Source organism: Pelodiscus sinensis, chromosome 4 (genome assembly GCF_049634645.1).
Source record: "Pelodiscus sinensis isolate JC-2024 chromosome 4, ASM4963464v1, whole genome shotgun sequence".
Classification (NCBI taxonomy): Eukaryota; Metazoa; Chordata; order Testudines; family Trionychidae; genus Pelodiscus; species Pelodiscus sinensis.
This window is the reverse complement of record NC_134714.1, coordinates 115724987-115752874: the sequence shown is the minus strand read 5'-3', so window position 1 is coordinate 115752874 and position 27888 is coordinate 115724987. Positions and strand designations below refer to the sequence as shown.

The window sequence follows — 27888 nt, the reverse complement described above, 5'->3', positions numbered from 1 at the left end:
CACCAACATCTTGCCTAGCCCTGGTAAAATGGCCTTTCTATCCTGTCTACATTTTCCCTTGTGTCACAGAAGGATCTGTATTGTTGCAAGGCAAACAATGGGAGAGATGCTGAAGTCCACTGGGGTAAATCAACTCAGAGAAAGCTGTGAAGTGAAAACTGTTTTGATTTTTCTTGTTCATTCTCAACAAGGTCAGCAATCGACCCTACCCATTCCCAAACACAGTATGAACTCACACCTCATCCCCAGCTCTGCTTACCCTCACCATGCAACTCTTACCAGTTCACCCCAATCAATCTAACTCTGCTCTATCACCTGTTAGTCTAATTCTAGGTCTGGTGCCCTTCAGTCCTACAACCCCTCTGAAATTCTAACCCTGAGCCCTCTCTGAAGTAATTCAGGACTCAGACAATCAAATATATTCCCACCTGTGACCTATCATGTCTGGGGAAGGCTCATGTGTTATCTTTACTTCTCTATGCTCTGATTGGCTAAATGCTCACAAGCAGCAAATGTATCCCTTTGAATTTTTCAGAGCAGTTAGTTCTAGAAGAGGGGAGAAGCTGCCTTATGAATATCACTGACAATACCATACAGTAAGGAAATCTTGTACCAGGAAAATGAGTCATGATTGTTGTGTGTGTGTGTTGCTTTAATTGGACAGATTTGGGTCCCACCATGAGAGTGAAATTATTTTATAGTTTTCAGCTACATTAGGAAAGTCTGGATCCAGAAATCAAGGGATTGACTTTTTTTCAGAAAACAGGTCACTGTCCTGCAGTGTTCCCTCTAAGCTGCAGCAGCACAGCGTCCCAGGTGATTAATCAGCCCCACCCCATCAGTCAGCTCCCTGCACAGAGCCCTAAGCCTCTGACTGGGAGTGGCTGGTTAATCGCCTGTGAAGCTGTGCAATTGCCCAGTTTAGCAGGAACCCTGCTGTCATGCCTGGTGTAGTTCCAGTAATTGCTCTGTGTTTAAGTGGGCTCACCTGTCACCTGTGTGCTAACTACAGTAAAACTCCAATAGTCCGGCACTCCTGATAGTCCGGCATCAAAATGGCAAGAGCCTAGTGAGTGAGCTTCGGCAAAAAAATGAGTCACAAGGTAACAGCGGCAGCAGCTGAACTGAGAAAAGAGGGTAAAAAAGGCTTAAAAAAACTAAAACATTCCAGTATACTGTATACGGTATGTACAATAAAAAGGGTTAAGAACACTTTATATACAGTATATAATGTATACAGTATATATATAACCAGCTTATAGTACCTCCTGATAGTCCAGCATGTTTGATAATCTGGCACCACCTAGGTCCCATAGGTTCTGGATTATCAGAAGTCTACTGTACTAATATTAGGCTTTACCAACTGAAACCTTTTTTTTAAGCTTCCCCTTTAAAGAAGCAAGGGAAAATATGACTTATAAAGACAGTACAGGCAGTCCCCGACTTACGCGGATCCGACTTACGTCGGATCCGCACTTACGAACAGGGCTTTCTCGCCCCGGAGGTCGGGGCGAGAAAGCCCCGTTCGTAAGCTGCTCCGGTGCCCCTGGTCTGCTGGAGACCGTCTCCAACAGACCAGGGGCACCGGGCGGGTTCCTGCGCCTCTGAGGCTTTGCCAGAGCAAAGCCTCAGAGGCACGGGGAACCGCCGCTGCTGCAGCTTCAGTCTGGGTGCCGGAGCAAAGCCTCAGAGGCGCGGCACCCCGCTGCCGCTGCGGCTCTGCTCCCCGTGTCCCTGGTCTGCTGGGGGGGGGGCGCAGCTAGTGTGCTCCCCCCCCCCCCCAGCAGACCAGGCTTTTGTTTTGGACTCTGGGGCAGAGCAGCTGGGGCGCTGCCGATTGGTCCTGCAGCGCCGCTCTGGGCACTACTGGACCAACCCGGCAGCACCCTAGCTGCTCTGCCCCAGGCGTCCCCAAGTCAGCTGCTGCTGAAACTGACCAGCGCTGACTACAGGAAGCCCCAGGCAGAGTTGCTCTGCCCCGGGCTTCCTGGAATCAGCTGCTGATCAGTTTCAGCAGCAGCTGACTTGGGGACGCCTGGGGTTCTTAAGTTGATTCTGTATGTAAGTCAGAACTGGCGGTCAGTTTCAGCAGTGTCTGAATCTGGACGCCAGTTCCGACTTACATACAGATTCAACTTAAGAACAAACCTACAGTCCCTATCTTGTACGTAACCCGGGGACTGCCTGTACTTATAAACAGGACTGGTTTAATTCCAGGTCTTCATTAACCACCAAAATCTGGATTTGTTTGGGGATCTCTGGTTCAGAAATAGGTAAGAGAAATATCACTGTCAGTTCTTGATCATCTTACCACTGCCAGCAGTAACCTTGAAACCCTTCCCATGAGCTCAGGAAGTTTAGGTCCCATCTCAGCAAAAATAAAACAACTGCAGCAAGAATGGATTTTTGCAGTCAGAGCAGAGTTTTATGAGCATTGATCAAAAAGCAGGTGAGGTTGAACATGGGCATAAAACAAAGCCTTCCCAACCCAAGTTTCACAGAGTACCTGTTACAAATAATTCTCCTAGGCACTCTCCCCATTCTCATTCTCTAGCAGCTCACCTTCCAGCTCTTCCCACTGCCTACCTGTTGGAGAAGAACAGTGAAACTGGAGCTAACGCCTCCTTTGCTTGCCCTGCGTCATTCACAGATCCTTTGCTTGGTGTGCATTTACCAGCTCTTGGATGCAGTAAATGCTGGCTTGTAGGAAAGCTAGATTCCAGAAAGTAAGGAAATTGTCTTATATTGCAACGCATTTAGTTCCAGCACGTGCATAATACTATCCAATTGGACTTTCCGGGACCTTATTGTGGCTCTGTCAGACACTCCAATACAGTACTCGTTTGTAGAATGGGCATTAGCTTGGAACAGCAGTGGGGGAGGGATGAACCTTTTTTGGTTTGGGGGCTGCTGACACACAGAAAAATCAGTCAGGGGCTACAACTGAGAAACAAAAAAAAAAGCAGAAGCACACTCCCCCACATTCCCCTTCCAGGCAGAGACTAGAAAGGCCTGGGCTAGTAGTTTTTTTGAGGGGGTGGGAGAAGCCTCCGGGCAATGCTTTACAGTGCCAGCTGGGGTGAGGGGGAGCAGCAGCATGGGGAGCTGCTAGCTAACCCCACCAGGCAGAGCCCATGGATCAGATTTAGCTGTGGCTTGCCTTACTCCAGCCCGTGAGGTTCGGGACTCCTCCCCCTGCAGCGAGGAGACAGTGCTTGTGCTTCAGCTCTGCAGGGGAGAGTTGAAGAGAGAGTTTGGGGCTGGAGCACCAGCATGGGTTCCCCAATTCCCAATCCTTGCGGCTGGATCCAGGCAAGCCGAGGGCTGCATCTAGCCCCTGGGCCTTAGGTTTCCCACCCCCAGCCTAGAATTTAGACAAGAAATTTCTTTGGTCCTTTCCCTGTTGACTCAATAATATTTTCTCTGGGTGTTTCAGCGTTTGTCTTTTCTTCAGCTAATTCTCCTTTGAGGGGGCAGAAAGGGATGTATGTGTAACATCTAGCACAATGGAGGCCCTGCCTGGGACCTGGAGGTGTTTTGCCATGACATAAATCAATAACGAGACATTCCATTAAAAATCTCCTCAGCTGGTTTCTGGTGGCTGTCCAGATGGAAGTTGAAAATTGAATGGCACTGTTGGAAAAAAGGGAGAAACAGCCCTGCTGTCCTGGCCAATAACCTGAGTTTCACTGGCAGGTTCTGATGTAGCTGAATATGAGCTATGACTGCTGCGTGCATAATGTTTGCTCCTTTAGCTTATACATACACTGCGGCTACATCTACACTGGCACCCTTTTCCGGAAATGCTTAAAACGGAACAGTTTTCCGTTATAAGTATTTCCGGAAAAAGCACGTCTACATTGGCAGGATGCTTTTCCGGAAAACCACTTTTTCCAGAAAAGCATCCGTGGCCAATGTAGACGCGCTTTTCTGCAAAAAAGCCCCGATCGTCATTTTCGCGATCGGGGTTTTTTTGCAGAAAAGACTACCGGGCTGTCTACACTGGCCCTTTTCCAGAACAATTTTTCCGGAAAAGGACTTTTGCCCGAACAGGAGCAGAATAGTTTTTCCGGAAAAACACTGACAATTTTACAGTAGATCATCATTGCTTTTCCGGAAAAGCAAGCAGCCAGTGTAGACAGCTGGCAAGTTATTCCGGAAAAGCGGCTGCTTTTCCGGAATAAGTGGCCCAGTGTAGACACAGCCTGCAAGTATAAGCCAAACTGCTTTGCTAGGCTGTAATTCATCATGTGTAAGCACTTTGAATTAAAGCATGAAAGCTATCTATAGAGTAGAGCCACATTAAGTCTGTATATAACCTATTTTTGACGGTGCTGAAGTACGCATACCTTCCTGTACCTAAATGGGTATATATTCTGTGTGTATTCAGGGGCTGCTGCATGTCTAAGTAGCCCCATACATGGGGGTGAATCTGGAGGGAAATACGTGTGCAGATATTTGAGTACCATGACAATATTTTTCCTATCACACTAGGGCATTGAGGCGTAATTTGTTAATGTAAGTGAATTGGTCAGAAATTGTACCATGGCGCTGAGCATCTTAGAAATGCCAGTGAAAACGAAAGCCTAATTCTTTTCAAATGTAGCTAGTGATTTTGGGTGCCTCAAAGTTATTGCTTGTCCATCCTGAGACACCTTAAAAGGGCCTGATTTCCAGAGGGCAGGTGTTCAGCACTTTCTAAAAATCATGCTTTCCTAAGGTATCTCAAGTTAGACTCCCCAAAACTGAGGTATGAAAATGGACGCCCAGACTAAAAAGTGTATAAGTGCTGTAGCGGTCTGTAAATACATCTGAAGAACTGGGTCATGCCCACAAAAGTTCATGATACCATCTACATGTTTTGTTGGTTTATAAAGTGCTACCAGACCATTTGTTGTTTTTTAAGTTTATCATGTAAATACTGAGTGTGTTTTTGTGGTATTGTCCATGAAAGGGGCCTGTATTTGTGCATGCTTATACCACTTTTGTTGATGCTGGCTATTCAATGCTAATACGGCATTCTTGGGAATTCGGCTTCATAAATTCCTGTAGGGTTGCCAGATGGTTTAACCAAAAATACCGAACATCCCGTACCCCCCTCCGCCAAAAAAAACACCAGGGAAAAAATTCTGTTGAGGGGGAAAAAAACGGGGAGACCAAAAAGGACCCCGAGAGTTATTAAGCAAAGAAAAAACAACAACAAAAAATACAGCAGCATTAAAACAGCATGGCCCTTTTAAGAAAAGTCTTTAGGCTTTTTGCCGGCAACCATCTTGTTTTCTTGATTGGAGCCAGAAGGCAGCTTCCCTGCAGAACCGGGTAAGCGAACGGGAGCCGAGGGCCAGGCCCAGTTGCTGAGTGTGTGTAGGGTTGCCAGGTGTCCAGTATTTTTGCCTCCTGGCGGTGGAAAACAATCAGAAAATACCGGACATTTTAAGTGTCCAGTATTTTCCTGAACTTTTTTTACCGGACAAGAGGCGAAAATACCGGACTGTCCGGATCAGTACTAGATACCTGGCAACCCTAATTTCCTGTTGTTTTTGTTACTTTTTTTTTAACCTTCTTCCATTTCTTTCTCTTTGCTTTTTATTTTCATCTTCTCCATTTCCAAGTTGTTGTGTCTCTTCCTACTTTTCCCCCTTCTGTCATCTCTTCTCTTTTCCAGACAATCAGAATCTTTCCTCTCATTCTTTCTCTTCCCTATTAGCGCCTTTTTATCCACTTCATGTTCCCTCACTCCTCCTGTTTTTCCATCCTCTGTTGTCTTTCTCTCCACTCTAGTTTTCTGTTTCTCTCCCCATCCACCTCCCCCTCTTCCCCACCAAAGGCAGCCCTTTTAGCTGTGCTAATCCCCCTCCCTTTAGTGAGTCTATCCTGTCGTCTAACTCTTACCTTTCTGGGAGAACCATAGTTGCTGGTAAAAGGGGGCCAACTCCTTCCTTCCTCTGCCTTTCTGCCTATGTTACTTCCTCTCTTATCACAAAAGAGCTGCCACCCCTGATCGTAGGAGTAGGAGCATCCTCTCTTTCTCTTCCACCTCTATCACATCACCCCATATCTGCCTCCACTGTTCCAGCACTTGAACTAGTTCCTCACTGAACTGTGACTTCTTGTGGCCAGAGGCCACACTGACAGCTGGTAGGTAGGAAAGAATTCATGTTGTCCACGTAGTATAATCTACAGAAGCCCAAGTATTAAATCATTCATGGAATAATTAAGGAACCAGGGATTTAGCAACTCCTTGTAGACTGGCCTTGAATGACTGCAGCATGTGCCATTAAAAGCCAATACTTTTTCAGAGATTCTTCCATAACCAGCTCCTGCCATGATCCATCAGTGTATAATTTGCAGGGGCTCTCTGCAGGAGAAGGGCTGGATTTGGGCTTAGGATCATTAAAGGGAAGTTGAGATTAACATTAATGATTACATTCTCCAACATTCTAGTGGCCTGTGATTAGGGTTTCCAAATGGCTTCAGAAAAAGTACTGGGGGGGAAAAAAGGACTCCAAGAGTTGTTAAGCAAAAAAACCAAAACAAAACACTGTGGCCCCCTTTAAAAAACACGTGGTGAGGCTTTTTGGCCCTAACAGGCTGCCAGCGGCTGCCCACAATCTTGCCTCCCTGCGCTGGGCCAGACAGCTTCCCTATGGAACCCGATAAGCACTAGGGTTGCCAGTCTACCTCAGTATTGAGCCAGACAGCCCAGGATTTTCACCTCCTGTCTGGGAAAAAAATCAGAAATTACTGGACATTTCAGGTGTCCGATATTTTCTGAAATTTTTTACCGGACAGGAGGTGAAAATACCGAACTGTATGGTTCAATATAGGACACCTGGCAACCCTACCTGTGATCAAAATCTTTGAGTCCAAAAGGCCTATATAACCAAGGCTCCTGGTTGCCCATGGATCAGTATGTTGCTTGAATATGAACCCCATCTCTTTATGTGGCAAACTCATTTCATTGTTTACATCAAGCCTTGTATTTAATAAGTTAAGTCTTTTCATAGGAAACAATTTTCCCAAGTGCCTTTAAGTGGACATAATGATTAGACCACTTCATTCTGCACTGTATGGTGCATATCTAGGGGGATGAATTAATAGGTTAGCTTTTGTAGAGTGGTGAATGCCATACACAGATTTTTCACAGGAATCTGCACACAAATGCTTATGATCTTCCTTTATACCACAACAAGAGAAGCTGAGCCTTTTATGCTCCAGGACTTAGAGCTAATAATGTAAGATTGTCCCCTCTCTATTTATAAGATTTATAAATGTATTACCCACCTTGATGTCTGTCCTCAGGAATATTGCAATCAACTAACAGCAATCTCTGAACCTGTCGATCTGCCATGCATTCCTCACCTCCCTCTGCCTCTTGCATCCTCCTTCAGAGCCTGGGAGACCACTCAGCTTTTCTAAAGGGCCGAATTCAGTTGAAGGCATCTCACAATAAAGCAGCATCTGAATATTTTATTATTGAGCAGGGTAGCATATTTAAAACTGCAGCTTTGTAACAACAAAATGCTAGAGTCTTAAATGCTAAGCAAAGGTGAAATCCATTATACATCACCTTTGCAAAAAAATTATTTATTAAATTTGTGGCATTTTATAAAAAATGTTCTAATTGGGAAAGATCAGAAACACTGGTTCACTTTTCAATTTGCATTGAATCAAAATTAGCCTTGTATAAGCTACAATTCTGAGTGCGAAGATGAATATTTCAAAGGAAGAAGCAGCAACGGGTATATGAAAAATGTAAAACTCAGACTAGCATGCACAAAACACTGCTCCTTGCAGGGACACGTGCTGGGGGCTGAGGTAGCTGTGAATTATCTGTGAACTCTCCTTCAGTGCCCATTTAAAGGCAAAGATCAGAATAATGGATTCCAGAAAAGCACTTTCTGCATGTTCTCAAAGGTTAAAGTCTATACCGGGAAAGTTTGGCAACAAAAGTGCTACTGAAATTCAGAAGTCACCATAAGTCAAAACTGGTGAAACCAGTTTTTCTGCTTCCCATTGTCGACATTTCGGCTACGACTACACTGAACGTTTTCTCCGCAAAAAATATGCTAATGAGGGACTCATTTGCATGGGTCACAATCTCATTTGCATATTTCCTGCCGATCCATTTTTGTGCTGGGGTTTTTGCGCAAAAACAAGCAGTGTGGACATTTTCTTTTTGCGCAAAACCCTTTTTCCACAAAATCGGTATACCTTGTGGCATAAGAATAGAGCAAAGCACTGTGGGTAAGCATCCCACAGTGCAGTATTAAGGGAAGGTCACTGCACTTTTTGGGATTCCCTCATAGCTCTGTGAGCTGTTCATGCTGAGGAATGTCAAAGCAGCATAGCAATCTCTCCAGCCCTCTCCCTACAGCAGCAGTTTTCCTGCTGTTGTGTTCCTGTCAGGGCAGAAAAGAGGCATTACAGTGGTTTGTTCTTTGTTTGTTCCCTAAAGAGAGCAACTCACATAGCTATCAGATACCTTCCCAGAGCTTTGAAAGAGGAGAGGTACATGTCTGTAGGGCAGCAGAGATCACAGAACGCTGCTTCTCAAGGCTGAAGTTTTCCACACTCAATCGTCAAACATTTTTCCTTCTCTTTCAACTTTATTTTTGGCTTCCATGGAACTTTTGGCATCCAGCAACTCATCCATTTCTTGGTGGGATCATCACTGCATAGAGACTTCGGCTATGTCTAGACTACGTTCTGTTTTCGAAAGAGGATATGCAGATTCTGCGGGAATTCACATATCTTTTTCCAATCTCACTTTCAAAAGTGGATCTTTCAAAAGTGAAAGTCTGGATGCAGTTTTTTGGGGGAAAAAACCCTTTAAAAAAAAACCCCACTCTTCCTTTAAAAATGAAGTTTATGCGATTTTTCCGGAAAAAACTGCATCCACACTACTTTCACTTTCGAAAGATCCACTTTCGAAAGTGAGACCAGAAGAAGATATGCAAATTCCCACAGAATTTGACAACAGAATTTAGTTTAGATGTACAGTAAAACTCCAATTGTCCGGAATCCAGTGGTCCAGCACTCCTGATAGTCCAGCACCACCTGGAACCCGGAAGTGCTCCAGGCAGCTGGACAACTGGAGCCGCTGTGCCCTGGGCTTCCCCGAGTCAGCCGCTGGTCAGTTTCAGCAACAGCTGACTTGGGGACGCCTGGGGCAGAGCAGCTGGGGTGCTGCCGGGTTGGTCCCACAGCACCGCCCCCCCATGTCCTCCACCCCACCCCAGACCCCTCATAGCCCCCCCTTCCAATAGTCTGGCATATTTGATAATCTGGCACCCCCTGGGTCCTAAAGGTGCCAGATTATCGGAAGTTTACTGTACCTTTATTCGTGTCTGAAAAGCAGATTTTCCTCTTATTTCAACCAGTTGGGTTCCAGTAAATACTTCTTTTAAATGAAGAAGGGATGCCTATATTGTTCTTTTACTACTACATTTCCACGTTACGGGAGGGTCTAAAGATTTGTGGTGGACAAAGCAGTAACTACTTCAAAGACTTTGAGGTACAGGATTTCAGAGGTTAGCGGTTGCAGTTCAGGGCCCAAACAGCACACCACAGGATTGCTTTCACTTAAAACTAAACTTTATTCAGTCTTAAGTGCTTACACATATCCGTCACAGCTTAGTAAAACATTCCAACCCTCAATAATTACCGACATTGGGAGTGGCTCTCAAGTGACATAGTGGCAGTCTTCTGACGGCCAATCATCGATCTGCTGGAGGGAACCACAAGATGTCTCCAGAGAGACAGCCCCTCCCAAAGAATCCAACTACTCTAAACTTTTCTTCCCTGTTTATGCATTAGTATTACAATAACATGCCACTCAAAGAAAACTTAAGAACTCAATTTTAAAGGTTAGGGAAGAGGTTGCCTTCTGATCGTCAGTTATCCAGATGTGTTTTTTCAGAGTTTGCATGCCTTGAGGCCCTGACAACCACATCCCTGTGGGGACATACGCATTTAGAAAACTGAAAGCTTGTCTAGCTCAGCACTTTAGACAGAGACCTCATCATCTGGAAGGACATGGGGTCAAACTGAACTTTCTGTGACATTGAAATCCCCTCCCCTTCTGACACGGTCATGCTGAGGCTGCTGCATACACCCATTTTCGGCTTGCTACCTTGGTTGCTTTTAGCAATAAGCAGTAGTGGTTCAGATACTGGTTTGCCTAAATCTCCCCATACACACTTCCATCTCTTATTCCCCCCCTTTCTCGCCCACACCATTCCATCTTCCCACTCCCCGCTTCTTGTGTCACTGTGCTTTCTGCTCCACATTCCCACTTCTGTTTTCTTCTCAACTTCCCTGCCCCAGTTTTGGAAGGATCTTTGCTTGCATCCTAGACAGGCGTACACAAGAGAGAGGGGAAAAGGTAGCTCTTCCTTAAGCAGAGAAGCTTTATTTCTTTTCCTACAGTTTTATTTGTGTAAAGTTACTTACACTCCATGGATGGACTCCTAAAGCCCTCTCCATTCAGGACAGTAGGCGTTTTTCTATTGACTTGAATGGGGAGCAGGATCAATCTCTTCAGCCAACATTTTCAATACTGATTGTCTAATCTAAATGTCTGGATGTATACTAGATGAATAATGTGATCATTCTCCAGACCTCATGGATAAAGACTTCCTTTTGTGTTTCCATTCATTTGCAAATTAAGTACACTAGTGACACAGTGTACAAAAACTAGGACTACTGTCAAGGCTGATTCCCCACTCATTATAAATGCAGAAGTGGGGGCCTGCAAAAGTTCCCCAAAACCTTCTCTCCAGGCTTTGGTATAAAACTTCCCCCCAAAATCCTAAAAAGCTAGATTTTGGGGATAAAAAAATCTGCTGCCATCATCAAGTGCTTTTGAACCCACAAAGAGGATACTTGAAACCAACCCCAAAGCACCCCAAGCTCTTTTCTCCAAAGAGCTTGAAAAAGAGAGAAAATATAAACTGCAGTCTGTGGTTGCTGTCCTCTAGTCAGAGACATGCAGGAACCCACAGACAGATTTTCCAGGACAGAGAACTGAACCAATACCAGGTTAATAAAAAAAGAAAGAACTTTTATTATCAAAACAATACTCCTGTTGCAAGCATAATGACTAGATGGAAAAGTCACCAATTAATATACTCATGGGGAATTTTCCCATGGGCTCAAAACTTACAAAAGGAAGGAAACCCCATTTCTAACAGCACAGATATCAGATCCAAAGTCCCACAACAGAAAACAATAAAACCTAATGGATTTATCTAAACTTTACCCTACTTACACATTTTGAAGAGTTTTTTTCTTGGAGAAAGACATGTCTTCCGTTTCCCTCAGTATCTAGAGAGCAAACTGGCACAGAGACAAAGGAGGGAAAACCCCAAAATTCCTTTGTCTCAGTTTGAAATCCCTATCTGCATTTCTATTGGCTGACTGCTACCTGGCTAGGTACAGTTAACCCCTTAGTCCCCAAGCTGCTGCCCATCCCTCATGACCATGACAACTACATATAACCTTCCAAAGAGAAAGCTTCCTCTGCAGATTATGGCTTGGATCAATCAGTTATGGAACACTGATCCTCAGGGCACATCTACATCCAGCTTCATCTGGAGTTAGGATGGTCTCCCGGCTGCACTAACTTACTGCAGCTGAGGACTCGCATAGTGTGACTGAACTCTGCTGCTGTGCTCTGTCATATCCTCTGTGTGGGAGGCTCAGGAGGGGAAGTGTTCACTGATGAAAGAGCAAGCTCTACTAGCTTCCTCTGGGGGAACTGTTTACTGGCCCGTTAAGTGAGATTCTGGCCTGTTATCTGCTGTTCATAAACAAGGAAATGTGTGTTTAACTTTTCTGCCGCTATAGTTTATAAACAAGTCTGCTCACAGAGGAGTAATGGTATTAGACTCTTAGGGTATGTCTACTCTTAGGGTATGTCTACACTGCCACCCTAGTTCGAACTAGGGTGGCTAATGTAGGCATTCGAACTTGCAAATGAAGCCCGGGATTTAAATATCCCGGGCTTCATTTGCATGTTCCCGGGCGGGCGCCATTTTTAAAAGCTGGTAGTTTGAACTACGGGCATTTAAAAATGGTACCCGCCTAGTAACATGCAAATGAAGCCCGGGATATTTAAATCCCGGGCTTCATTTGCAAGTTCGAATGCCTACATTAGCCACCCTAGTTCGAACTAGGGTGGCAGCGTAGACATACCCTTAGAAATAGAACTAACAGAATCTTATTTGGGGCATCAGGCAATATGCCGCATTTATTGTGAAGGCAGAATTCTTTTACTGACCTTAGTTACTAAAATTACCCACCAGACATACACATGCTCACACACATGGTTCTACAAATGGGCTATAATTACCAGCCTCGGTTGCTCATGCTAGTCCATTGGCCAGGGGCTCTAAACATGAGGGGAGACAGGTTGTGTCAGTGCGCACTGATCTTCCTGAAGGAAGATTGTAGAACCAAAAGACCCAATACTTTAGTTTTGCACTCATCTTTTTATATGTTTTAGTCCTGTCCCACTGCCCCAGGACACTGTGGCGACATCTAGACTGCATCCCTCTGTTGACAGAGGCATGCAAATCAAGCACATTGAAATTGCTAATAAAGCCGAGATTAAAATATCCGGTGCTTCATTAGCATAAACATGGCCGCCGCTTTTTTTCAAAACAGTTTTTTCACACAAAAAATGGCAGTCTAGATGTGGATCTGTCAAAAATAAAGCCTTTTTCAACAGATCCTGTATTCCTCAAGAAATGAGGTTTACAGGATCTGTCGAAAAAGGCTTTATTTTCCACAGATCCACGTCTAGACTGCCGTTTTCTCTGAAAAAACTGTTTCGAAAAAAGCGGCAGCCATGTTTATGCTAATGAGTAGGGCTCGACAAATTATGCAAAACCCTACTTGCCAGACAAAAAAGGGACTCACCACCCCCTTTGCATGACCCCCACCGGAGAATGGGACGACCGGGACAGCATGTTTGTCCGCCGCACTCCTAAGGAGCCCTATCCTGGGCTACTTCCTGCCTCTGCTTCTCTTTTCACGTCCTCTGCCCCCACACTCTGCTCTCTGCTCCGCTCCCTGTCTCCCTCCTGCCTTCTTTGACCTCCTCCATCCTCACCCTTCAGTCCTCCACCCACCGCCGTCTTCTAGTTCACTCCTCTGTTCTCCCCTCTCCCTCCATTACTCTCCTCCATCTTCATTCTCCTCTGCCTCCCTCCTCTCCTCTCCTCTGCCTCCCTCTTCTCTTCTGCTCTCCTCTACTCCCCTTTTGAATGCAGTGCTCTCTTGTGCTGGCACCTCTCCCCCTGATGTCAGGGACGCACGCACACTCTGCCCCCACCCTAAGTCCGTGTGCGGCCCCACCCCCACTTCCGCCTCCCGTCCCAGGACTCAGCCCCCCTGCACGCCGCTCGGCGGGGCAGCTGCATGGGAGCAAATGACGCAGATTGCTGTCAGAGCGCCGCGCTCCCCATGCAGCTCGCGGGTCGGTGCCATTGGAGTTCAGGACAGGTCGCCCTCGCTGCAGTGGGCCAGCTCGCCAGCTGCTAAAATCTACTCGCCATAGGAGAGTGGGTAAGAGGTTTTGTCGAGCCCTTCTAATGAGGCATAGAATATTTAAATCCCTGCTTCATTAGCAATTTCGATGTGCCTAATCTACATCTCTCTGTCGACAGAGAGGTGTAGTCTAGACACACCCTGTGTGACTATGAATCATCAGTTAACGGCAGATGGGACTTTGATCTTTTCTTGATGGGGTTTTTGTTTCTCTTTCTTTGTGGGTTCTTTTACGGGACTCACTGCCACTGTTCTTCTGCCATCGAGGTAGTGCTGGCAGCTGGTCACCCACACAGGACTGATCCCTTTGCACCATGGATGGGGAACGTCAGGCCCGGGGGCCATAACTCAGGGCCCCCTCAGCATTGGGGAGCCCAAGCTGGCACTCCAACCCCTCCTCCCCGTGGGGCTGGAGCACACAAAATCTATTAGTCTGCGGCCACCTAGGCGCTGGTGTGTGAGGGAAGTGTGAGAAGTATCCGTCTCTTCAGTCAGGGGCCACAGTGAGGGTTTTTTACTTGTGTGTGGCCCCCAACTGATTTTTCCATGGGTCGGTGACCCCTGACCCAAAAAAGGTTCCCCACCCTTGTTTTACACACACATTCACACTTCTAAATAAGATTACCATGGGTGGCGGGTCTGGTAGGCGGGGGAAGGCATTGCCTTCCCAAACCACCAGCCCAGCCCCGCCCCGCCCACATTCTGCCCCCCCCCCCAAACGCCTACTGGGGTGTTCTGCGGGTGGAGTTTTGCTGCCCCTGAGCACCCATGCTCCAGGGTCAGGGCAGTTGGAACCACCCGCCACCTGCTCTCCCCATGCTCCAGGGCTAGGGCACACCTCCTGCCCTCTCCATGCTGCAGGGAGGGCACGGTGCACTGTCCTGCCCTGCCTCCCTGTGGTGGGAGGAGAGGCGGGAAGGCTGCTTGTCTTCCATGGTGAGTGGAGCCTCGGCAGCAGAAGTGGGGGAGAGGCTGGGGGCTGGGCTGGGCTGGGGGCTTTGCCCACCGCCTATGTAGATTACAGATACACACCTAACTTTAAGGCAGTAGAGAGTTTAAAATGGGGTTTCAGTTACAATATGGAGTTAATGCTAGTTACAAGTGTATTAACAGTTTTAAATAGTGCTTTAGTTGCAATATAAAAAAAGTCACACTAACTGATTCTTACAAGGCAATTCTTGCAAGGCTACTAACAAATTCATCCCAAAGTGTTTCCAATTCATGAAGTTACCAATACATGAAGTAATGGCAGACTGCTAGCTATAATTCAGTAAAATGGTGATTTAATTTTTCAGCCCCACAGCGGGAACTTACCAATGAGCTTGCAGCTCTGATTCTTGTGTGGGTGTCAGGTAGCAGCAGAGTTCCGGAAATAGTAGATGGATCTTTAACTACTGAGGGATTATCGTGTTCGGGTTTTACCACTGTCAGAAGCCCTGGTGGTCTTTCCAGCAGATGGCCTTGCTGTTAATTAGGGCACTGCTTGAATGATCAAGATCCAGTATCCTAGACTCTCATCATGGCCTAACATGCATGGCAGTAGTAATTTCTGTCAGTTCTGACTATTAAGGTTTATTAGTGTGAAAGAGAATAAGCACAGTACTACAGTGCAACCATTGTTTACTCCTGTCTTCACTAATTCCTATTTAAATTCCCTGCTGTCCTTCCCACCTGGGTCTATTATGTTTTCACCCTATTATATTTAGCTCATATAATCCCACAGAGCAGGGAATTTGCTTTTTAATGTTTCCAGGATTCTGAAGTGTGATGAACACACATGGGTTTGCACTTAAAAAAATTTAGTACCTATGGAATTGTAAAAATCATTTCCTTATTCAGGTTATGAAGGATTAGAGTGGCAATGCTCTAAAACTGTTAAATTTGAGAATATTTTAATAATAACATGCTACAGACCACAAGGAGCTTGAAATGATCATATCTTTTGCGGCCACTATGAATGATCTCAGTTGTGGCCTCTCAAAGCCCCACCCCTACCCCACCAAAAAGAAGTAATCACTCTGTAGCAGAATGCTTCCATAACTCTGCTTTATCAGGACTTTGCTGATGAAATAAGAATAAGTGCAGCGCCATCATTTTTCAAGAAAATGGCCAGTCATTTGATGATGATAAAACTTCATGTATCTGTCCTCAAATTCCAGGTTTGCTAACAGATTACTTAGTAAACAATCTTCATTGACTGTTTTAGGTAAAAGTAGTCTAGGCCCATTCTTGGTGCAGTTCTAAACAGGTTAATTTTTCCAATAAGCCATCGGCTGACTTGCTTAGGTTGCCTAAACACTGATGTTCAGAAGCAGTTTCCCTTGGCAATCTTTAGCATGACAAGGGTAAGGTAAAACATGAAGACAGACACTCTTGTGTAATGCATATATTCCAATTTCCCTAAAAATAAAATCCTCCTTTACAGCTAACCGAACACTGTTCAAGTGCAATTTCTGACTTAGAGAAGATAAGTAATAGATAAGGATGTGATTTAGTCTCTAGAGGAGACAAAGAGGCTCTAGTTTCTAGTAAAACCCCAGTTGTATTTAAACATATTGCTCACTGGGATAGCCTGAAAGGGGATGGGGATGGGAGAGAAAGGGATGAGAGAGACTCCTGGAGGGTGACAAGCACCCAGTCTTGATCTCATGTGGAACAAACTCATGTGCAGTTTATATGCCAGACACTGCACAAATAACCTTGATGTAAATGAGATGAGAGTACCTCACTCAACATAGAGCCTACTTGGGCATGTCAGCAGGCTGGAAGACTAATTTGAGGTGTTTCAGCAAAGAACACAACTGGGAACTGAAAGAAGTGGTAGTTTCTCTTGCTCCTGCTTAGAATTGAAGCTGTGTATTGGAAGCAGGGTGAGGGGGAGCTCCAAGAAGAAGCACATGCATGGTTTGCCATGTTTATAGACAGCCTCGGTATCAGGATTGCAGGGAGCAATCTAGAAAGTGACTTGACCCCAGTTATGCTGATATGAGTGCTTTTGGAAGCCTTTTTAAAATAAAGGTTGATACAAATCAATCCCAGGGACTTCTTGTTGAAACTGATAAATCCATTCTGTAGTAGCCCCAGGTCCGTGTTGAGGCTCTTAGCACATCTGTGGTTTTCTTAAAGCACATTACTAACAATATTAGCATCACCACTCAAACTGGACATTAAAAGGCATCCTGTGAGCTGAACTGTGAGTGACTGCCCTGCATTCTCAGCACCTGCCTTGGGAAACCCAAGGAAACAATCATTAGGTTTGAGGTAATGGACCAGTTACTGTCCTTCATTGTAACTGTACCACTACCATGAATCCAGGGATCAAGAGAGAACAACAGTGCGAAAGAAATTAAGCAGGCTAGTTTACCAGCATGCCTTGCCCCTTGCTTGAAAAAAATCCATGGTGAAACTCTGGCCCCATTTACATCAGTAAAACTCCCATTTGACATCATTGGGTACAGAATTTCAGTGTGATGTTTCAATCTCACATTTTCTTTCAGTTGCATTTTTATCTTATTTTATTGTTCTTACACAATATCTTCCTTAGAACACATATAGAGGGGAAGTTTCTCATCCATGAGTTTGCATCCCGTTTTCAGCTGGATAGGAACAGCAATGCAAAAGAAGCAATGTGTCAAGTGATTCATTTGCCCTTACCCAGGAATGGTGTAGTCTGGATCTAAACAAGTTCCTACCCTAACACAGCTCCTTTTTGTAGGTGTTTATCTATTGCCTCCGATACACACTATGATACGGTGCTTTAGAGGAAGAATGAATCCACTCTCTATGCAGCTGTGACCATCACGTACCAGCCAAGCATGCTGTACTGTGTTCTGCAACAAACAGCTGTGAACATCTAGACTACTGCATTTAATCTATGCTAGGATTGTTTGCATGTGACATGAGTGTGTGACATTCTGAAAAGGGCTTCTAGGGATAAAGTTCATGATCAATACAGAATATGTATGAATGTTCACCCAATTTGACTATTGAACTGCCTGCATAATGTCACTCTTTTGGAAAATAACTATGGTCACAGACTTCCGTTGTCACCTGAAGCATACTGAGGGCTGGGGATTTCTTTAACTACATGTACACTTTAAGCAGCAGCTGATGCTGTCTTGCCTCACTGATGGTTTAGGAAACACTGGCTCATCACTGAGGTAAACAACTAGCAGCCTGACACAAAAATAATTTAAGTTAATAAAAGTCTTTCTGTTTGTTTTAATGGGTTTTAAATAAGGCAAAGACCAACTACATCCATGCAAGCTTGAAACCTCAGAACTAACTAAACTTCCCAAAGTATCTTCTCCAAATATTTACTAGATCTTAATATTAACACTTCTGGATTTTTCACACGTTCCCTGGCTTGTTTGTTCCAAAATTTTAGTCAGTACCATGGAAAGGGTCTTTCCAGGACCCTCAAGCCAAGATTTTCAAAATATAGGAACCTAAAGTTGACTTTCAGTGGGTGTTAAACATCTAAGTTATTTAGATCCTTTTAAAAACCCCAATTTTAGATGTCTCTTTGGATCTCTTTTTTTTAACTTGCCTAACTTATTAAATAATTAACTTCATTAACTATCAATATTAAATAGCATGATAATTGTATATAATAAAATTACATTTAGAGCACCATAAACCTTCTCAGGATTTTGCAATATCCTGTTAAATACACTCTCTGTCCCAAAAATATAGTCCACAGTGATGTGCTTCAGAAGGCCAATCAAAGTCCAGATTTACAAAATAAGAGGTCAGCTCAGTCCCAGACCAGCTCTATATTTGTGTCTACCACTTGGAGTGGTAAAATTCAAATAAAGTTAATACGCTTCTTGGCAGGAGAAACAGATTGGCTTATTCTTTCTCTCATTCACTTCTTTGTTTTTCCAGAAGTATATAGTATTAAGAGAGTAAATCAGGAAACTAATGGAAATTTTTTCAGGTATTTTTGTTTTAAAATGTCTCACTTTTCAATAAAAATAGGAATCTTTTCATGAGGATTTTTTGTTGTTGTTTGTATTGAAAGGCCACTACTTTTAGGGAATTAGATAAAAATGTGACTATGTGATGCGTTGGATCATAAACTCCTCATGGGGTTGATACCCAGTCTAATCAACTCACTGAGCCCTCCTTCCTGCTCTCTGGGGCTCATACCACCTTGTCCTCCTATAAGCTCTTGTTTCCATCAGCCAATGCACGGATCAGCTCTGGGAGGGCTCAGCTATAAGGCTGCTGATAGCACCCAGGAAACCAACCCCCAAATGGGACCAAACCCCCAAATAAATCTGTCTTACTCTGTGTAAATGTTTTATATTGAGAAAGCTCCTAAAGATATTTGTCCCCTTTAACAATGGAAGAGAGATATGCACAGTGGTTGGTCCCCCATGTAACAATTATTTACACTGGACTTAATAATAAACAAACCTCGTGTATTAAGTATAAAAAGGAAGTTTTAAGTGATTACAAGTGAAAACAGATAAAAGTAAGTTACCGAGTTAAAATAAACAAAAGACTCCAGCTGATTCTGACACACTAAGAAACTTGTAATGTGCAAATTCTTACCCTAAACCAGGGGTTCTCAAACTTTGTGATACCACGACCCCCTAAAATGTTAAATGAATTTGTGTGATCCCCCGCTTCCACCCTCACTGCCCTGGGTCTCTTCCTTCCCACTTATCACCAGACTCCTTGCCCTCCTGGGGTTCCTTCAAGGCATTTGCGGTCCCTTCTGCCCTTCCTCCCTGCAGGCTCCTCCCCCCATCTCTTTCTCCTCTGTGCCTCTTTTCTGCTCCGTGTCCCTTTGGGGTTTCCCCCCCTCCTCTCCTCTGCCTCCTCCTCTGACCCCCATGTGCCCTTATTTACCTCTGGGTCCTCTGCCCTAACCCTATCCCCCAGCCTGCTGTCTGAGGGACCCTGCCCTCTCCCAGCTGGAGAAGCATTCAGTCACCCAGCAACCATGCCCCAGCTGGCCCTTTGCGCGTCTGCTCCTGCCCCGGCGCTGGCCTCACTCTCCCGCTGCCTAGCCTCCTCCTGCAGTTGAGCTGCACTCCTGGAGTCCCGCAGCCCCAGCAATGCTGCACGGCTTGCCGGCAGCTGCCTTCCGCCACCTTGCCGCTCTTCATGGCCCGGGAGAGGGGGTCACAAGTGAAAAACCGAATCCAGCTGCAACCCCCCCCCCCAAGTTGCTCGCGACCCCTCTGGTTCTTTATGTGTATCCTCTTAGGCGAGGTGAGGCAGTTTTGAAAGCCATCTGAATACAAAGATCTGATTGCTTCTATTCCTTGGGCCTTCCTCCCGGTCAGTCTCCCCATCTGCATGAAAAAGTATCAGATTCGAGATGGATTCCAGTACCAAGTGGCACAGTCACATGTCTTTCTAGGACCAACAACAGTTTGGGCTTAAAGGAAAAATAAAACCATTCGCAGGTTGGAGGTTTTAGTATTGAACCATTAAGTTCCTAAAGTATCACTAATGACCCTCATTAGCACATTTAGAATTAAAAACAGAGTCACACTTCATATTTCTAACTTCACATACTTGCAGAAAAATAGGATGTACAGATTGAGCAGATGGTAACTTAAAAAATTATGTTACATGGCCTGTTTTGCATAAAGCATCTTTGAGTTATGCATATTCACAAACTAATTTTCTTCAAGAATGGAGGGGACATGACAGACTGGTTCTAGAAATCTGTATTAGAGAGCTGGCCAGGTAAAGCTCAGTCTATATAGCCACTAATTACTGTCTCATGACAGGTTGCTAACAGTTCATCTCTTCCTTTACGCCCATGGTCACCAACCGGTTGATCGCGGTGGCTCCGTAAGTTGATCATGAACTGTGCGGCTGTGCACAATTAAGTTTTTAGATCAGCTCTTATTTTCAGAGCAGCACCCAGAGATCAGAAGGTGAGTAGTTGTGGCAGCTTGGTAGGATCGGCTGGGCAGTGTCTGGAGGGCTGAAACACCCCGGCTAGCTGGGCTGGATCAAAGAGGGGCAGCCACCCGGCTGGGACATTCAGCCTGGGAAGGCCGCACCTCACTCCAGCTGGGCTGGAGCAAAGAGGGCAGCCACCTAGCCAGCAGGAGTGCAACGCAGCCTCCCCCGGGTGAACGTGGTGCAGCTGGGCTGAAGCAAAGAGGAGCGACTGCCCGGCCAGCTGGCCATGGGGTTCAGCCCGCCGAGGCTGCACTGCAGGGGCTGGGTTAGCTGATTGCAATGGTGCTTTTGGGCTAAATAGCCATGAAGCGATTCACTTTCAAGTGACACAAACCACGAGCTGCTTCTTCCCCTGCCTGTTAACTGTTGGGACTCCCTGAGTGCAGTCAAAGCTCTTCATGACACAAACCCCAATGCTGCATCGTCCCTTCGTGTCTCCATTTCCGTCTCCTTCACTGCAGTTGTTTGTCTTTATCGACATGACCCAATGCCTGGGGTCTCTCCACCACTTTCCCCACTGGCTCTATCCGCATGCAAGATATTCATTAATTAGTATTGCAGAAAGGAATCGCCTTCCCCTTTACTCATGGCAGCTCATTTCTACTGGCGGCATCTGTGCCACTGCTGGAGCGCACCAGACCCTGCTAAACCGGCACATTGCACTCAGTGGAAAGGCTTTTCCTACAGCCCTGTGACCTCCCCATTCCATCCCACACATGACGACGTGTTGCAGGCTGCTCCGCCAGACAATGCGTCCTGCCTTAGATATCTCTTTATCATCTTATAGCCGCTGGGTGCAACCCGCATGCAAATCCCTGCCCAGGCCTTGCTGTTTAAATACAAACCCCCAGATTCAAGGAGCCTCGGTCTCTCCCCAGCCACAGATCTGCCCGGCCCTGCCCACTAGGGAGTTTCCCTCAGTGCATGGGAATGAGAATGGAAGGGCTGGAGTGGATGGGGTACACGTACCCATATAATGGAAATACACGCGCTGCTCCATCTTTCCAAGGCCAAGTCACCATATATGGGAGCAAAGAGAGGCTACCCAACCAGCTGGAGCATGGTGCAGCCTTGGCAGGCTGAATGCTATGGCCAGCTGGTCAGGTAGCTGCCCCTCTATGCTCCAGCTGGAGCCAGGACACAGTGAAGCTGTCCCTGCTGGATTCCAGCTCCAGCAGACCATACCATTTTGACTAGTGTGCACAAAAAAATTATGAACATTTTAAATCCAAGCAGCAGTAAAAGCTGTCTTCAGTCTGACCCTGACAATACTATCACCACGCTGTACCAAAACACAAATATCACACATCTGGTAGTTAGTGCTATCTTGCTTTTTATTTTAGCTATAATGTCCCTGGCTGGTGATAACGATGAGTGGCCAGCTTGGGCCACCTAAGAAGTCGAAAATGTACAACTTCCACGTAGAATGGGAAAATGAATTTCTGTTCACAAATGTAAAAGATAAGAGTGTATACCTTATATGTAATCAAAGTTTATCACTAAGTAAAAGGGGTAATTTAGAACGACACCACACAACAGTATATAGTCAATTCAAGGACAGTTTTCTCTTGAACAGTATGCTTCGTACAACGAAAGTTAACATACTGAAGGCCATTTTGAAAGCTCGACAGTCATTCTTTCAACCAGCAGCAAAAGGCAAGGCCTGCACTGAAGCATCATTTCGCATTTGCCACCTGCTGGCAAAACATTCACAGATGGCAAAGTAATTAAAGAAGCAACGACTGTGGCCACTGACTCTTTATTCAAAGATTTTAAAAACAAAGAAGAAATAATGTTAGCAATTCAGAGCATGTCACTTGATGCTTCCGCAGTAGCAACACGAGTGGAATCTTTGTCTGAAGACGTCTTTTAGCAACTATAGCAGGACCTGAAGGACTGCAAATGCTTATCACTGCAGTTCGATGAATCTGTCGACATGACTTACAGAGTCCAGCTGATTGTTTTTGTGTACATGGTTTTTAAGGATATGGCAACTAAGGAGGATCTTCTCACCCTTTTGCCCCTTAAAGAGAGAACAAGAGATGAGGATATATACAATGAATTCAAAAGGTATGTGCTCGAGAAAAACATTCCAGTTAAGAAACTGGTTTCCATCACAACGGATGGTGCATCAGCCATGCTTGGTGCAAATGTTGGCTTTGTCGCATTTTGCAGAAATGATCCTGATTACCCTCCTTTTGTCAATTATCACTGTATAATCCCCCCGCAAGTATTAGTGAGTGAAGTTATGGACTTCTCTCATGTAATGAAAGCTTTTAAGATTGTAAACGCGATTCGAGCAAGACCCTTTCAACATCGCCTATTTAAATTCTTACTTGACAAACTCAATGTTGCCCACAGTGAACTAATCCTCCATGCTGATGTGAGGCAGTTAAGTCGAGGGAAGATCCTGCAAAGATTTTTAGATCTGATGCCTGAAATCAACTTTTCTTAAATCAAGGACTGAAGTGTGAAGTGAGTTGTCAGACAGTGCATGGTTGCTAGACTTCGGGTTCTTTACAGATATAACATCAAAACTGAACAAGTTGAACTGTGAACTACAGGGAAAGGACAGAGACTTAGCACATATGATCAGTGCTGTGAATGCATTCAGTTTGAAACTGGGCCTGTGGTCCTCCCAATTAAAGGATAAAATGCTACATCACTTCCCGAGTCTAGAGAGAATACTAGAAGAAATCAAAGAGAAAGAAAAATGGTTCCACCAAGAAAACTTTGTGCACACCTGAGGAAATTAGCAGAGGAAGTCAACGGGCAAGTTCAGGAATTATATGTGACGGAACAAATTGTCATGTTTGTCTTGAATCCATTCCTTCTGGTAGAAAACATTGGCAGGTTGGCTACCAACTTCCATTAGGTGTTTGATTTACAAAGCAGTGGAGTTGATATGGAAATAATGATATGCAAATTGATATTGAGCTGAAAGTCAGAGCAAGGGACAGTGATTTTGGGGGACTTGTAAACAGAGAAAAGTACCTGCTTCTATCATCTTGTGCTTTCAAAAGGCTTACTTTGGCTCCACATACCTCTGAGAGACAGCATTCTCCCAAATGAAGATAATCCAGTCCAAGCATCACATCCGCCTCACAGATGCCCATCTGATGGACTGTATACGACTAGCAATCTCAAACTACAACCCAGACTTCAAGGCACTGGCAGATAATGTTGTCACAGGTGTGTCACTGAGACTTGGTGAATAGAGGACAAAATGTATAATTAAATACTTGATTTAAGATTTACATAGCATACATTTAAAATAGACTGTTTATCTACAACATTATCTTAGGGTAGATCTTGGGTTGCACATAAATTCAAAAAGTGATCTTGGGCTGAAAAAGATTGGTGACCACTGCTTTACACTCACTGTTTGAAATCTAGTCTATTCACAATAGCATGTCTGTGACTAATACATAGTTTTCTTAGGAAGAGCAGGACTGTGGCAGTACTGCAAAATAGAAAACCTGGAGTCCCAAATGATCAACCTCACTCTGTTCTTCCATCTTGAACAAGCAGATACAACATGTATCATGTGGTGCAAGGGCAAATTTTAATTTCCTGGGAGCAGTTTGTTTTACCGCATCTGACAGTTTTGTATCTTCATCAGACCATTGATCAGTGCATTACTAGGTCTCTCTACCCACACCTGTTATGTTAATTGATTATATTGTGTGTAATAGCAAAGCCCCATCACCCTAAGGAGATCAGAGGTATTCTGTGGATTAGAACTGATGGATGAACCAACTGGACTGCAAATTACCAGCTATTTCCTCTGCAATTCTCTGAATTTTGTGAAATTTTCTCATTCTACCACTTCTTGCTTTCTTAGCAAGGTCTATGAAGCCCTTGCTACGAAACTAACAATCTCCTTAATATGCCCCATAACAATAAAAAAGCATCTCAAAATCCCTTTCTATCTATTCCTTGTTGATACCTTTGGGGTAGTATTTTGATACCTGCTGTGAATTAAGGCCAAAATTAAGTCATCTCTGTTTCTCCAGCCTCCTCCTTAATTATAAACCCCTTATAGTGACTTGTAATTAGGTCAGCCATGCAAAGCAGAATAATGTCACAGTAATGGATAACATTTTCTAATGATCCCTGTTTCATTGCTGAGCTGCAAAGAATACTACTGTCTTTTTCTAAGTAATTTTCTAAACAGAACCCTTAAGACATGATGCAAAACCTTGCTGAGAGATGGGTTTGCTCCAACTGCACTTGTTTCCTCTCCTTCCCCTTACTGTCAGTCTGATTAATTTTCTGTTCTAAGAGCTAAGCTTCAGCTTTCGACCTATTCAGATCAATATTGGGAAGAAAGAGAAAATGAAAGAAAGAAGTAGAATTTTTCCAGCTCCCTGCTAGAACCAAGGGCAGTTGACTTGTTTGTTTGTTTAATTTTGAAAGCTGATCAAAGGTTGGTTGAATTTCTGAAGCTGAGATTTCACATTTTCAGTTAATATTTAGGGGATGATTCCCCACTGTATTACTCCAGTTTTACACTCACGTAAGTCCACTGATTTAGAATGGAGTTACTTTTGTATTATACTGGTGTAGCTGCCTATCCACGGAACTTACATGGCACCCATTATCAGAATGTTTTAGCATCTCATACTCATTAATGTGTTTTTCCTCACCAACCTCAGGGGGCAAAGGGGATAGTTACCCTGGGGCCTGGAGATTCAAAGGGGCCTGAGGCTCCAGCCACTGCTGCTGCTGCAGTCACAGCGATGGCACCTGAAGACCCAGGCTCATTAAATTGCTGCCAGAGCACTGCACCGCACACTCTGAGCAATGCTAAGGGGAGGGAGCACACCACACTCTGGGCAAGCTGAGGGTTACCTGGGGGCCAGAGTGGTGCCTTCCGGGACGTGCTGAGGGCTGGATGCCCCTACCCCCACCCATTGCAGAGCCTGTTGGCTCTCCGCCCCTGCGAGTTGGGGAAGTGTTTTTATCCCCATGTTACAGAAGGCAATACTTGTCCAAGGTCACACAAGAAGTCTGGGTCAGAGTAAAGAAATGAACCCAGGTTTCTGGCTAGTGCCTTAGCCATACACAGCAGTGGGGGGAACAAGTGGGGTAATTGCCCCAGGCTCCCACTGTCATAGTAGCAGTGGTGGCTGGAGCCCCGAGCCCTTTAAATTGATGCTAGAGTGCTGTGCATTGCACTGAGGACAGCAGGGGGGAGTGGGGTGGTGCAGTCCTGAGCACGGGCTGTCTCTTTCTCATCCATCCCACCTTCTGGGAGCACAGAGTTGCCCTCCTCCTCCACCTTGCCCAGGGTCCTGGCGAGTCTGTCGGCTCCCCAACCTTCTCTGGATTACATGGTGTTAAGTTAGATTGTTTCAACAAAACACCTCAGAGCTGGTCAAAAACTGTGAACTATTTCGGTAAATCTTTGTATCAAAAGACTTAGAGCTAGAGCTAGCCAAATACTTCAAGTTTAAAAATGTTAGTGCATAAAAACAAAAAGACCTTGGCTCATAATGATGTCACATAGAAGAGAATGTAGGAATAATTATTCAGCACAATTCCTGGGTTCGTCATGTAACTAAAATCAATTGTAATGGAAACCAAACAGGTAATGCTCTGTATATTGTACTGAATATATTATACCTCTTAGTACTAATCCCAGAAACAGCTGCAGTCCTTTCCATGGACGGTGTTTAAAAAACACCCTCCCTAGATTTGTAGGAACACTCTATTCCAGGCAATACAAGAAATGCAGTTCAAATTCCTCTTATCTATATTTGAATTTCATTAATAGATCTGAGGGAGCCCTCTACTTATTTGGCTTTATTAGTTAACCCACTTAGCCTGGTGTGACAGCGCATCGGGGTTCCCCTGACTCCTGCACCCCCGTAACGGCACAAACAGACTCTACCAGCCAGTAGAATAGAGGGAGTTTATTGCTTCTCCAGGATACAGCACCTCATAGATGCAATCTGGTTACAGGGCAGGCCTAGGATGCCTCAGCCCCCCCTTGAAATGGGGGACACTGGGCCCCTAAATACCAGCCCATTGCTTAGGTTGGTTCCTCTATGATACCAGACAGAAAACTAAAAATCTCTCCCTCCAGCCAGGTGCTGGTCTCCGCCCTCCTTCCTTTGTCTCCCTCCCTGGGAGGCTGAGCCTGGGTGTCTGGGTTAATACACATTTGGGAAAGTCAATAAGAATCTCCCATCACAGCGCAGGGGGACCCTGGGTCACAGATCAGACACCACCCCCACTGCGCCATACCTGGGAAGAGTTCCTATGTTTGCACCACAACAATGGAAAGTAGCTTGTCTGGTAAGACCCCCCCCCCCCTCCCTACCTGGACATGTCTTCTTTGTAGGTGGAAGATGCCATGATGGATGTGTATGATTCTGTGTACGAGGAAGTGAGGAGGAACGTATCCAGCTTCAGGCAGCAGGAACTAGCTGCTATCCATGAAACAGTAAGTCGCTTTGCTTCCACTCTTGATATATCCAGGCTCAAGATATGTTGTCCTTCGCCGTCTTTACATTGCCTTCAGTTAGCTTTGGATCAGAGCTATATTTTCTGTTGTCTGAACTGCACAAATACCACAGTGGTGGGATTTTTTCCCCCTTCAATCAGAACATTCCTGCTCAGTTCTCCTGAGGCCACTAATGCTATTGCCTTTCTGTGCTTGGCACTGCCAGGTTTTGCTGGCTGAATTAGCAGCAGGGTGAAAGTAGGACTTTCATAGGACTACAGCGGATTATGTACTATCAATATTAAGACTTGCAATCATCATGCTATGGTAACCTTCCCACCCCCTCCCCAGTTCTCAGTGTGAAGATCCAGGTTCCTGATAATCACTTTCAGCCAAATACCAAGAGCCTCACCTCCCTGAGTCGGCAGTTCACTCCAAAACCCCCATGTAGTCACTTTACTATTCTATGCCAGGTCCTTAATAGTGGCTGAATAGCCTATACACCTGAAAGCTAGGGAGCTCTTCTTGAAAGCCCTTGTTACCATTCCAGAATCAATAGCCTGGGGTGCTCCAATGTGTGAGGGTGTTTGAAGGCGTAACTTAAGCAATACAACCAACTGGCAGTAAATTTCCCATGTAGCAACATCAGGGCCAAATGTCCTGTGTTTTGTTTTGTTTTGCAAAGGTTTAAGCCACTGACATGTTAAAAGCAAGCCACCTAGCTCTGAGGAATCCTGACCTTGCAGCAAAGCTTGTAGATTTAAAGGAGATCTATCACCCCGATTCTGTGGTTCAGTAGGTAGATTAATGTGACTGCACAGAGCCTAGGGATTGTTTCACTTATTGTGTACAAGAAGAGATAACACAGTGGTAGAGAGAATGTTTCCTATGGAGAGAAACATAGGAGTCCTCTATAGACAGCTGAGTAAAGGAAATGCCATCCGCTTGCA

At 45.0% G+C, this 27888-nt stretch overlaps 1 protein-coding gene and 2 long non-coding RNA genes across 3 annotated transcripts in view; 1 reads left to right on the top strand and 2 right to left on the bottom strand.

Moving 5' to 3' along the window:
* LOC142829242 (uncharacterized) overlaps positions 1–11791 on the bottom strand; it is a 50880-nt gene extending 39089 nt beyond the window's left edge. The window contains exon 1 of the long non-coding RNA XR_012903669.1: positions 11273–11791. This is a non-coding gene — a long non-coding RNA (uncharacterized LOC142829242). The remainder of the gene's footprint in view (positions 1–11272) is intronic.
* Positions 1–27888, top strand: part of TSPAN32 (tetraspanin 32) — a 75367-nt gene that overhangs the window by 36866 nt on the left and 10613 nt on the right. The window contains exon 5 of the mRNA XM_006134912.4: positions 26837–26938. Coding sequence (XP_006134974.2) covers positions 26837–26938 — 102 coding nt within the window. The remainder of the gene's footprint in view (positions 1–26836; positions 26939–27888) is intronic.
* On the bottom strand, positions 21673–27876 carry LOC112547731 (uncharacterized). The gene is made up of 3 exons (XR_003091543.2): positions 26816–27876; positions 23532–23693; positions 21673–22510 (listed from the first exon to the last, which is right to left on the bottom strand). It is a non-coding gene; the product is annotated as an uncharacterized LOC112547731 (long non-coding RNA).